Genomic DNA, 13726 nt, shown 5'->3' with positions numbered 1-13726 from the left:
GATCATCCATCATCACGCCATCATTTTGTCCCATTAGAAATTTGTGTTATATTTTGTCATAATTAGCAAATGAAATTCTTGAGTTATGGCCAAAATAAAGTTTTGTGAGGTCACAATGACCTTGACCTTTGAAAAACAAAATCTAATCAGTTCATCATTGAGTCAAAGTGGACGTTTGTGCCAAATTTGAGGAAAGTCCCTCAAGGCCTTTATGAAATATCATGTTCACGTTATTAAGATGGACCAAAAGTCACACTGACCTTTGACCATCAAGATCTAATCAGTTCATCATTGAGTCAAAGTGGACGTTTGTGCCAAATTTGAGGAAATTCCCTCAAGGCCTTTATGAAATATCATGTTCACGTGAATAAGATGGACAAAAAGTCACACTGACCTTAACCTTTGACCATCAAAATGTAATCAGTTCATCATTGAGTCAAAGTGGACGTTTGTGCCAAATTTGAGGAAATTCCCTCAAGGCCTTTATGAAATATCATGTTCACGTGAATAAGATGGACAAAAAGTCACACTGACCTTAACCTTTGACCATCAAAATGTAATCAGTTCATCATTGAGTCAAAGTGGACGTTTGCGCCAAATTTGAGGAAATTCCCCTGTTTTCTCAGGTTCATGTAAATGGTATGGAGAGACAGACAATAGCTATTGCCGGCTTGGAGGTGCATTATAATAACTGGACTTTTAAGTGCACTATAGAGCTACACCATTTTCCCATAATGCAATACATGAATGAAAGCAAGGCAGCAGTGGGACTTCACTTGGGACCTGGTAAATGAGAAGTGTACTGCATTTATATAGCACCTTTACCCCAAGCACTTTACAATTTCCCTTTCATTCACTTACACACACACACCCACACACACACCCACACACACACACACAGTGCTGGCAGTAAGCTACCATATAAGGCACTAGGAGCTCTTATAATCAGGAGCAATTTGGGATCCAGTGTCTTGCTGCGACACTTGTGGAAATCGCTTGCGAAACACGGACTTTGTATTCTGCAAATGACTGCTTTGGTGCCGATGTGTTTCTACAGGGTACAGGCAGAAGATAAACTACCAACCGAGGAAGTTGAGCTCAGCGATGTGACACAGCGGTTTATACTTCTTTGAGGAGGGTTGGAAACTTCTCCCAGTGCAGTCATCTTCTCCTCTAAGATACTGTACCTGGTATAAGCACATGCATGAATGTGTGCTTTACCAAATAATGCTGCACTAGGAAATGACAAAACTAGAACCAGGGTCAACGTTTGTGTCAAATTCAACCATGGTTGAGATATACTGAGAGTTTAGTTTTGCTGTGAATGAAATTAATTCTTCCGTGATGTGTCTCCATTTTCCCAAATGCCACCCGAATAATTCTGCAGTGGTTGGATCATGATTTTTGTCACACTGTCTGTTCTGTGCTGGATACATCTGCAAATAGTAGAGCAATACCCTTTCCAAATCCTGTACCCTTAATTTGCAAGTATTTATTATCAGTGCAATGATATATTTTCTTATCAGTTCCTCCAGTATCTCAGCAAGTCCCGTCCTCTGCTGCATGTATCTCTAAAAAACTCATCAGTGTTTGCATTAGGTCTTCTACTGGATTTTCTCTGTAAATTCATAGTTGTCCTTGATGCCGGTTAGTTATTCTAGAGCTTTTGTTGTAGCAGTCCTAAAACAATGGCTCTGGTTAGTAAGGTAAGGGTTAAGGTCCACCAAATTAGCCCTGGTTCTTGAACTAGCTTCATTCAGAACACTTGGAACCTTGGTGCTATCTAGCCGAACCAGTTTCAATCAGACTCACTGTAATCAAGGATGTGTCATCAATGAAGGGTGTTGCACAATGCATACTGGATGTAGTAGGTAGTAGGAAGACTTTGACTTGCATCCAAAAAACATGGACCAACAGTTAATGATAAAAAGATGTACAAGACAATAACGTGCAAGAGAATTTCCAACCTCTACAATATGATGTGATGCACTTCAGGTCAAGGAAAACCTGCATTGTTTTGGTTCCAGCTGGGAACCAACTTTTCTAATTCGAACCCAGGGTGGGGAAGACCTTCTGGCGTAGGTTTTCTCTGGGTACTCCGGGTTCCTCCCACAGTCCAAAGACATGCAGGTTAGGTTAACTGATGATGTAGGTGTGAATGCGAGCGTGAATGGATGCCTGTTTCTATGTGTCTATGATAGTCTGGCGACCTGTCCAGGGTGTACAACACCTGAATGAATGAATGCTTCGAATGGTTCAAAAGTAGTCGTGGCAACCAGAGCAGAGCTCGTTCAAAGTTGGCGGAAAGGGGTATAACAGGATCAGCGTGGTGGTGATTGACTTACCTGCTGTTTACCAGGCTGGAGGCGGGGTTAACCAGGTCAGGCATGGCAGTCGGGGAGGTGGCAACTGTTGCCATCAAAACCAGTTCAGGGTCCAGGATGAAGATCTCTTCTTGGGAGATTTCGGATACGTAGTTGAGATGTTCCTGATAAAACATGAAGCGTAAGACAGTTTTAACCAAACAGTCAGTTCATACTGGTATCACCAGACCAGGACGCTGCTGTGAAGGAAGCTCACTATGATATTCACCAGTCACACTAACACAAAATTCCCTAAATAGTCAATATTACCATAAAGCAGCTTATTGATTTGCAATACTGAAATAACGAGAGACAAATATCATCAATAAAGGAAAAGAAATCTGAGCAAAATGTGAGCAACCATCGGCTCTGAGATATGGAAAGAAATGAGTACATACATATATATATATAACACAGAGAAGAGTAGATGACATAATTTGCCATAATTCTTTGAGTTAAATAAATGTCTCTCCATCCATATCCATATCCATATCCATATGTTACTGAGTGGGGAGGCACTGTGAGGTGGCTTTTATTCACCACCTGTGTACCTCCTCTCAGCGATCGCATTTTTGATGATGTCAGATGGCCTCAAGCAGGAACACCTGCTTTCTGAAGAATGTTCCCACTGCCACATTAACACCAGACAACTGTGTAGATGTGGATGAAAAAGACCGAGAGGAGTGGAATATAGACTGGATCACAATGCTCACTGACAATCACTTCCAGAAAACCCGTGTCATGCACTGTACATACAACGTAACGGCACTGAGCGTGGCGATGTCGGGTAACAATAAAGTTTGGAGAAGTGTTCAGGTTCAGGTCAAGCACTGAGGCTGGTGATCCAGCTCTCTGTTTTTAAATTAACGTTACTGAAAACAGAGGCACACTATGTTCACGCTATAAGCACTGCAAATTAAAATCGTTTAATTAGTCCCAAACTTCTGTTTAAATCAAGAGATTGTGCAGTCGCCTTCTACTAATACTGCAGTGTTCTTTTTTCCACATACCTCAGACCACCAGTGGAAAACTACATAACGTTAAACTCTACAATTACAGCTCAACATAACAAGATAAATTAACAAGTTTGCCAGATTTACATATCTCCATAATTTCAATCAATTGCCAGCATGGATTACTAAATAGGCCCAAAATGCCAGGGCCCCCTCTTGCCTTCGTCTGCAAAATGTTACACAAATTAACAGGTACTGACCAGGAAGAGACACGAAATTATTTCAAAGAGACACAAAATGACCAAAAAATACACAAAATTACTACAAAGAGATCCAAACTAACTACAAAACAGGGAAAGCCAACCACGAAGAGACACAAAATGACTAGAAAGAGACAGAAAATGACTAGACAGGGACACAAATAGACTACAAAGAGACACAAAACGACTAGAAAGACACACAAAATGACCAAAAAATATACAAAATGACTACAAAGAGATCCAAAATGACCACAAAGAGACACAAAACGACTAGAAGGAGACACAAAATGACTGAAATGACCAAAAAATACACAAAAATCCGACAGAGAGACAAATAAAATGACCAAACTGACCAAAAAGACATAAAATGACCTCAAAGAAGCACAAAACAACTACAAGTAAACACAAAATGACCACACACAAAAGTACAACAGAGTAAAGATACATAGTGACTACAAAAAAGACGTAAAACAAGATTATAAAGAGCCAAACCACCAACAGGTCTGTGTGTAGGAGAGGTGGTGAGGCCTTATATCTGCGCCCTGGGGCCCATTGTCTCATAAACTGTTTGATTGGTATAGTATCTCAGGAAGTCTGCCTTTTGATAGTGACACCGAATATTAACGAGACAGAGTAACCAAATGCAGCAATAGGAGCCACTGTACCTGTGGTGTGTGAACCACTTGTCAGGCTGATATGCCAAATATGCCAAGTACTACCCAACCAATGGGAATAATTAAGCAGCTGGCATGGAACCAAATCCTGTTCATGCTAATGAAACAGTGGACATCTGCTTCCACTGCTGCACGGTAATGCGAGCCTTGAGATGAGCTGGCATATCTTCTTGGAGGTAGGTTGTTTTGGCCCTGTGCTGACGGTGGGGAGGGCTGCAGGCATGACTCACAGTTGCAAAAAGTCCCCTAACTCCTCCGCGTTTTTGAGTAAACAAAAAGTCGTTTTAATCTGTTTATATTTACAGATAATTCTATCCAGAAGACACAGAGCTGATCACCAGTCAGACGCAGAGAGAGGCAGTGATAGAGAAATATTATCTGTGGAAGTGAGGTGAAGCAAGTTGGGATAGACTTACCTGTGCTCTGTCTATCCTGTAGAAACGATCTGCTGTTGTAGCTTAAGACACAAAAGCGAGAGACAGTGTTAATCAATTATCTTGTCACTAAAAAGATTCTAGCCAAAAGGCAATTCATTCTGTTAAATTGTACATGAGAAGACTGCACATTTTCAGACCCAACTTTCCAAAATGTTCCCACTGCTGAAAGGAGCCTTCAGACACAAACAATCCAACAAGCACTTTTGCTGAAGGATACAGAACTAAAACCTTAACTGACACCAATAATAGTGGATCAATACCAGACATATCGGTATAGGCCTAGTCGTTTCCACTACCTCGGGCCGGAACACCAACCGATATGAGGACCCTGCTTATTTTTATGTCAGGAAATAAATCGCATGGACTAAAGGTATTTAAGACTCATGAAATGTTTCCACACGCATCAGAACAGGTGAAAAATTTGATATTTTATGTGTCTCGTTTCTTGGGCTGAGAGATTTAAGCCGATCATCTTAAAATTTGGGCAGTACTCAAGATGTTGGCGATGCTAAATTGCGAAGCTTTCAAGACTTTGTCCAATGGTTTGGCTGTGGCAAGGTGTCAAATTCGATGTTTGACCGTGAAACAGGAAGCGGTTTATAACATGTCTGTAAATGGTCAAATCTGCCCCAAACTTCACATGTCCCAGTCTGAAGAGATCTAAGTGCTGATATTTAGTCATGGTCAGAGCGACACCTACTGGCAACAAAAAATGACATGGTTTATACTTTGATGTCTTCCTCCAAGCAAGTTGATCGGATCCAACTAAAATTTGTCTAGAAAAGCCTCAAGACCTTGATGATGCTTTTAAGTTTGTGAGTTTTCGTGGAACAGGGTAGCTGTCTTCAAATTTCCATGTTTTACTGGAAACAGGAAGTGGTTTGTAACTCAACTGTAAATGGTCCAATCTGCCCAGATCTTGAACGTTTGTGCTTTATAGTTTAACGCTTATTTCTTTAATGTACTACCCTTCACAGGTTGACCAGATTTACCTCAGATTTGTCCAAAAAAGCCTCAAGACCTTGATACTTTATTGTACAAAATGTGAGTTTTTGTTGCAATTGCAGGGTATAATTTACATAGTCCAATCCGCCCTAGATTTTGAACAGACTCTGACTCCGACATCATCACATATTGACGATTGGTCAAGGACTTTCCACGTAGACATATGTCGTGCAAGGTATAGCTACCTACCTGTTACCTGTTACATGCATTGTCTCTTTTCAAAATACACTTATGTTTACACAGGAAATGCACAGTTTGCATACAGTCTCTTTCAAAATAAATGCCGATACAAAGCCACGAATTGATGTTTATTCCTTTAAAGCGAAAGGACAGCTTTTTCGTCGGTGTCTGACGCCAGAAGTCACTACCTAAGCACGAATATTCGATGACTTTGGAGTGAAACAGAGTTGTGATGACACACTCACAGTTTGGAAATCCTGTTGAGAGTCTTCCTCAGAGGAAACTTATTGTTGTCACTGCCCAAGCGCCAGTATTCGACAACTTCAGAGTGAGACCGGGTTGAGATTTCACATGCTGCATAAGAATCCAGGCCTGAAGAGATCTATGTGCCCATATCGACTCATAGTTATAGCACCAGCTACTGACAACAGGAAGTCAGCCTTATGTGACAAAGATCATCTGATTTACAGCGAATTTACACTGTGTGGTCTACAAGTGATATACAACAACATGTCATATAGGTAATGTGTGTTCTCTAGTGCCACATAGTGAACACAGGAAGTGGTACACAAATTGCCCAAGACGAATTTCCCTTGGGGGACAATAAAGTTTACTTTACTCTACCTAAATTGCAATACCCTGTTTTCAGCTCAACACACTGTTACGGACACAGATCGAACCTTCTGTCCGTACTCTGATCAGTTTGTCCACGTTTGTGCACATTTTCTGAAAGCTTACGGATACAGATGAACCAGAGCAGTACCACCGGACATTGTGGGGGCAGTGTAGCTTAGTTTAAACAAGATACGACCATGTCAGGATGTATACAATGGCCGCACAGACCACATCTACAATGCTATCTCCATTTAAGGTTACAATATCACGACTTCCTCCGCTGCCACCTTGTCTGTTGTTGTGTGAAACTTTTGACTCTGCCTTTTAGTGCCATCTATTGGATGCATCCATACCATTATAAAGGACACATGGAAGGGCAGTGAAGTTTACGTTTGAAACTGACTTTCATACGTAAAGGGAGAATTAATGAGCCCTAAATCTTTTGTCCGCAGCTGCAGTAACAGCCTTATCGGCTGATTGCTGATTTTCCTTTTTCGATATTTTGCCTTAATTTGATACTGTACAGACATGAGAAATGGGGCTAAGTTTGCACCGTGCAGCTGTACTATGTAGACACATCTGAATATTAGATTAGGACTGGTTCAGGCAGATCATTAGTATCAAAGGACTCAGAGAGCTCCCAAGCTAAACGCCTGATCAGGAAGTGTAATTGTGTCACCAGTGTACTGTAGGTTTATTGATGCTTCTTTGAGTTTATCCATCAGACGACAAGATACCGGATCACCTGCTAACCACCTACACATTTCCTCTGTCCTCTTCAAACACCTCTCCCTTCTCTCTCTCTCTCATTCAGCTCGCTGTTGTATCTTTCTTTGTTCTTGGCTAAATTCCACCAGGACTCCACACAAACAGTGGTGTGCATGCGTGCATGTATAACATTGTGTAAGACGAATGCTTTTCCTCTGTGATACTTTTGGGAAGCCGCTGCTGTATGGGATTAATATTCATGACATTCACCAATAAACAGAATCCGATGGTACTGTGCTTTATGTTATTTTGAGAAACTACCAACTCAGAAATCTGTTTGCATCTCACAGGTTTGTGTGTGCACACATTCCATTAACGATAACCTTTAAATGAAAAGTCTGTTGTTTTTTTTTAACAACTGATGTGTTGAGTTTTAAACCAGAAATCAATCAGTTTCAACAACTGTCACGCAAGACGTTGGCGAATAACTGTGAATTCATATTTGATGCTGAGACTGTGCTATTGTGATGTCACTGACTGATTATTCTGTCAGCTTAACACATATTTATGACTGTACGCACGTCTGCAAGCATGAGCTTATCGATGTATATTTCTCATTTGTGACACTTATTAATATCTTATTAGAAGCAGACTTGTGTAGCCAGAGCTCTCAGCACAGCACTCTGTCAGTGCGAGAGAAAGGTCTGGAATCACAGATTATCTTTCTGCTATGAGAGGAAAAAAACGTGCCGATTTGTTTTTGTTTCTTTAAACCAATCACAGTTGTCTTGAGCGGCACTAAACCCAGGATGCAGCGACGCAACAGTGTTGGGATGAGCTTGTTTTGTAGGAACATTTACATGTGGGGAGGCGAGCACTGTCATTTAAATGGCCCTTCAAAAGAAAACGCCTCAAAAACACTGACAGACATATGTCGACTGTGATTCAAATTTCAGTGATAAAACATAATCTTATAATCGGACTATATTTTACTTCTAGACTACACACGATAGCCCGATTATAGCCCGACGCAGCGACGTATGGTGTTGTACGCGATAATCCAATGTTTCATCTCGTGTCGTGTGTCATAGTAGACAACAACCGACACCACGTCTGATTACAACACACACAGAGGTAGCATGACTTCAGTCTCTGCTCAGGACACCATTGATCCACTATACCTTTACATGGACAATAATGGTTTGCTGCTGTATTAAAGCTCTGAATGTCACATACAGAACAGATCTCCGTCTTCATGCATCCAATAGAAGATTTTGGCAAAAAAAAAAGTTTGAGGCTTCAGCAGACTGAGGTAGCCATGTTTGTCAAAACAGGTACCTTCCAAGGTTAGAGTATTTTTAGTACAAAAGTCCCTCTTTGTGTTTCTATCCTTCGACTGCAGCTCAGCAAGGAAACATTGTCAGGGGAACCAAGGAGAGGACAAACTAAAATACTGTCACATTGGAAGATAAGAATCCTCGTATTAGCTGCATATTAACTCTTGGGTTTGGTCACCCATCACTTCTGCTCAGGCACATGCACACATAGACCTCAGGTGGTGCTCAAGCACCTGGCCTTTTGGATTCTGACTGGACAAGTGCCCTTCTTGTGAGGACATTTGAGACCTGATGAATAACATGGCACACCATTGACTTGTGTACATTAAATGTCTCGCCAATAACTGCTTGAGAAGATTCTGTTGCATAAAACTATAGTGCAATCTCTAATTGTAACAGGGCTGGAAGAGCACAGCATAGGAAAGTTGAGTGATCCAACTTAAGATGTTGAGACAAATCATAAACTGACCACTGGACAAATTTATAGTGCAAAATCAATCATTAAGGGTGTCTATCGGGTTCTCCCCGTCACAGAACACTCTTCTCAGGATGCCTTCATTTTATCTTTATCCACTGCTATCACCATGAACTCAACCATGTAGCAGTTGAGACGCAGTCAGAGGTACCTTGTGTTTTTTCCCTAACTGTGGTTGCTAGGATCCTCTGTGCAAAGGCTCAATGAACTCAAAGCAATTCCTTAAGTATAAGACCAAGGGAATCTTAAGGAGAAGACCTAAGGATGTTTTGTACAACTGATTTTATTTAAGGGAAACCTTAACTCAGATTTAAAGGGAAATCTTCAATTAAGGTGCTTTGTGCAACTGGCCCCAGGTGTTCAGAAGCAAACTGAGTCTACCTGAGACCTACTGACGAACTCCCTTGCAAAATGGATTGCAATGAACTGCAGACCAGTTTCGGTGGTAGAGGACAGAGGGACAATTGTGTCCAAACCCCATTATAAGAGGTGCTTGAGCACCAGTCCCTGAAAATGTCTGTGTACAGTTCTGTTTCCATTGGAAGCACATTATAAAGGTTGAAATGCACAACGTACAGTGAACACAGTAGAAACTGAAGTAGCAATGATTTTTGAAACAGATTTTGACACACGGTCCAGGCATGAGACAGGGCCACACGAATATATGATATAATGCATGATAGATTAAACTGACTGCAGTAATAATAAATCTAATGAGTGTTCTGACTTTTACAAGCTGACGCAACAAAACATCACAGAGAAAGTTCAAATAAAATTGGGATAATAGCATCAGCTGGCAGTCTAAGCCTGTTCCAGAAAGTGATGATTTGAAGTCAGGCTAATCGAGGCTGAGTGAACTTGGTCATGATTAAAAGAACTGTTCTGATATAACTACAGATAGGAATACATTAGCACTTATTTGAAGCTGAAAACAAAAGCCTCCTATTCTTTTAGAGAGATAAAGCATAGACAGTATAGCATACATCGCTCTGCAGTACATATTTCACTATTTGAGACAGAGACTTCATTCCGTTACATCAAAAACTGACCGATCCTGTTTCAATAGAAATACAAACCACATGCAAGCACACTCATCTTCAGTAAGTACATTTGTGCTATTTTTGTCTGTACTTTATGCACATGTGGAAAAAATGTTGACGGCACAAGTGGGGAGTCCAGGTAGTGGAAAAATGGATCAGGAAGGAGTATGAACAATGGGGTGTACTTACAGTCAAGGAAACACCACTTTGGAGATAATCTTTGTGAGGAAAGACTCTTGGCGGCCTCCTCCTGAAAGACAAACAGACAGAGGAGTTAGATTGCAGAGCAGATGGAAAGTGGCTGGCGGTGGAACGAGAGTTTTTGTTAACAGTAATTGTTAATAGTGTTAATGGAAAAACTAACAAGCTGACAGAGCAGCTCCAAGAGCAGAAGAGAAGAAGAGATGGGTGGGTGGAACAGAAGGTTTGGCTGCTTTGTTTAAGAGACCTAGATATGGCTTGGGGACCGCTGAGGAAAGGGAGGGCAACCCCATCCTTTCTATGGTGAATATGCACCGATCAGCCAAAACATTAAAGCCACTGACAGGTGAATAACTTTGATTGTTCTGCTGGGAAACCTTTGGTTCTGGCATTCATGTGGATGCCACCTGACATGTTCCACCCACTCAAACACCGTCGCAGACCAAGTACCCCCCCTCAGCAGGATAATGCACCATGCCACACTGCAAACATCGCTCAGGAATGACCCAAGGAATGTGACAAAGACCTCAAAGTGTCAACCTGGCCCAATCTGAATGAGCATCTGTGGCACATGCCATTAACCCACCTCACGACCCACTGGACTAAATGGATCTGCCGCCAACGCACTGGTGCCGGACACAGCAGGACACTCCCAGAGATCCTGTGTTAAGGCTCAAGTCCAATCCAAGGAGGCCCCACCTTGGATTAGGGGTACATCTGGGGTACCGGCACATCACAAGAATCCCTGAGCAGATTGGGACCTGGGAAATTTAGAAGCCAGGTTGACACCTTGAGCTTTCTGTCACGCTCCACGGGCCATCACTGCCATTGGGGAGTACTGTTGCCATGAGGGGGGGTACTTGGGCTGCAACGGTGTTTGGGTGGGTGGAACATGTCAGGTGGTATCCACATGAATGCCAGAACAATCAGAGTTACTCACTTCACCTGTCAGTGGTTTTAATGTTTCGGCTGATTGGACAATAGGACGAACGAACAAGGTACCACCCTCGTGGACTTCAAAGATCAGAGATTCATACCTCTATACCTGCCTTGCCTTCGTATAAATCAGTTGAACAGATCCCTACAGATCTACTATTATTCCGAATATGACAATACTCTGAATCCGATACATCATATTCCATTTGGATTTTGAGCACTGTCATGGATACCTTGTTCAAAACAAGTTTGCAAGGCTGATGTATAGTAGAGATGCACACCCTAGAGAAAAGCTAACCTTTCTAGTCAGAAGGAGAAACACATCTACTTTCAAACATTATGAAAGACTTGGATATTAACAAGTTTTTGGAAATTAGCAAATAACGCTGACCTTTCCAAGAAGGTGGATGAAGGAATGAAAGAACAAGGCACAGAAATGTAGAGCTCATAGCAGAGGGCATGGACATACTTGCATAAGGTGTCCAGCAAGGTAGAGCAGGTCATCCACTAATCACAGGGATGGCAGCTCCATTCCCAGCTCCTCCTGACACCCCATTCACCGCACCTCTTTAGTCCTGACTGGTGATTTTATGAACTTAGTTTGTCATTTAGCCTGCAGTAATCCGTCAGAGGTCAGAGCTCTCTCTTCTCCTCTGTGCCTCTCTCTGCCAACTTGTGATGTCTGTCTGACCACAGAGCCATAATCTTTGAAATAATGATTCTGCGCTCTGCTCCTTTGATCTATTTATATTCTGCCATTGTGCTAGATCACCCAAAAATATCTCGATTTTTAACGGCATGCACATTTGCCTTCCTTTGCAGCTTCATAACTACGATGATCTGATAAAACCTTTCATACAGAAGTCACAATGCGTATGATGGTTCAGTGAATGTGTTGAACCTGTGTTGGAGGTTTATCTCTGACTGTTGCCGTTAGCAAAGACTCCTGTTTGTAGTGTTGTTCCACATGAACACATTACATAACTACCAATTACAGTTCAGTTTCGGAGTGTTTCTCCAAAGCACAGGCAGCACATCAGTGAGCTAAAAGAAGCAAAAATGCTGAATTAAAGGTGCTATATTCAAATAGAGTCTGACCTCTGATCAACTCAGATCAGGGAGGTCATGATGTGGGGTTGAAAGGTGCACATTTTTGACCATACAGCAGACCCCAGAATAAATCAGTTAGAAGTGTTCAAGCTGAACAACTCAGTTTATCCCAAGCAGCAATCTGCAGGGCTGCAAAAAAATGAAGTCAAGTTGTGCCAAAACCTGCAGTTCCTCTAATGGCCACTAGAGGCTGGCTCCAAGACTGAGTCAATCCCCATAGACCCCCATGTTAAAATGCCTAACTTTACAGCAGAAATAAACATGTTTACAGCCTGGTGCCAAAACGTTTTGGTTTCTCTTGCTAATTTCAACATTCATAAGAGCTTAGTTTTTATATAACTCACCCATTTAAATGTATTAAGGCTTAAAGTTATGTATAATTAAGGATGAGGTCGCTTTGAGTAACAAGTGGATGCCGTCCATTAATATGTCCCTACCACGGCAACAAAGTTGGTTAGGTAACGTAACAATGGTGTAACCCCAGAATCACAGGTGTCCCTGTTTCGGTGGTTGTTCCATTCATGAAAGTTAATTGTAATGTTTTGGTTGTCTAAAAAAGTCCTGTGCAGCATTTGGTTGCAATTAAAGTCCCTCTAAGGAGTCGGATGTTCAGTTTTTCCACTAAGTGCATTTTGTTTGAATAGTTTTAAGCCTATTTTTTTACTAGCATTAGCATTATCACAGTTAATTATGGCTGTAAATGCACCGTGCTAATCAAGCTAGTAGCTAGCATTGTGATTAGCAGCTAGCTCAACCCTCTTGTCCAAATATGGTCACTTCTGACTCTGATGGCGCCAGCCAAAATGCCAAAGACAGCGCTTAAAAGGGAGTCCACAAACCAATGGGTGACGTCACTGATTCTATGTCCATTATTTTATATTCTCTGTGTGTATGGAGACCAGGAATTTTGATGATTCTTATTAATTACTGGTCAATAGAACTGCACTTAAAGACCCTGTAAGAAAAGCATGCCCATAGTCCAGCCCAGGGGCCAATCGTTTATCTACCAGAGTTCAGAGACAGCACGCCTCTCTGCCCTTCCATGTGCATATGACTAAAGCCTGAGGCAGAGAGCGCAAACCTCCCTGCCCTTCCATGTGCCTACATGGAAAGCCCAAGGCAGGGAGAGCATGCCTCAAAGACTCCCGGGAACAGAACAACAACATACTACCGCCACACAATATTGGTTATTCAAGCAAGATCACTTTGCATTTTTTCCGTTCAACTAACAATGGCAGGACTATCATACAGTTTGCAGGCACGCACCAGGAACTACGCAAGTGGAACTAATGTGTTTCCATTTACAGGCGGTAAACAAGTGACACAGTTAGCTAACAGCAGACATTTCCTGTTCGGTAAAGCATACACGGCCACAGCAAAGTAGAAGTGTAAGATATTATCGATACACTGGAGTATCACGACTTTATTTTTT

The 13726-nt window shown here is 41.8% G+C and overlaps 1 protein-coding gene across 5 annotated transcripts in view; it reads right to left on the bottom strand.

The window, feature by feature from the left end:
- Positions 1-13726, bottom strand: part of LOC126401690 (diacylglycerol kinase zeta-like) — a 149422-nt gene that overhangs the window by 38811 nt on the left and 96885 nt on the right. For all 5 annotated transcript variants that reach the window (XM_050063099.1, XM_050063098.1, XM_050063095.1 and 2 more), the window contains 3 exons: positions 10237-10297; positions 4667-4707; positions 2346-2488 (listed from right to left, as the gene is read on the bottom strand). In XM_050063099.1, the coding sequence (XP_049919056.1) occupies positions 2346-2488; positions 4667-4707; positions 10237-10297 (245 nt within the window). The remainder of the gene's footprint in view (positions 1-2345; positions 2489-4666; positions 4708-10236; positions 10298-13726) is intronic.

Source organism: Epinephelus moara, chromosome 15 (genome assembly GCF_006386435.1).
Source record: "Epinephelus moara isolate mb chromosome 15, YSFRI_EMoa_1.0, whole genome shotgun sequence".
Lineage (NCBI taxonomy): Eukaryota > Metazoa > Chordata > Actinopteri > Perciformes > Serranidae > Epinephelus > Epinephelus moara.
The sequence above is the reverse complement of the archived record's forward strand: the minus strand, read 5'-3'. Positions and strand labels throughout refer to the sequence as shown.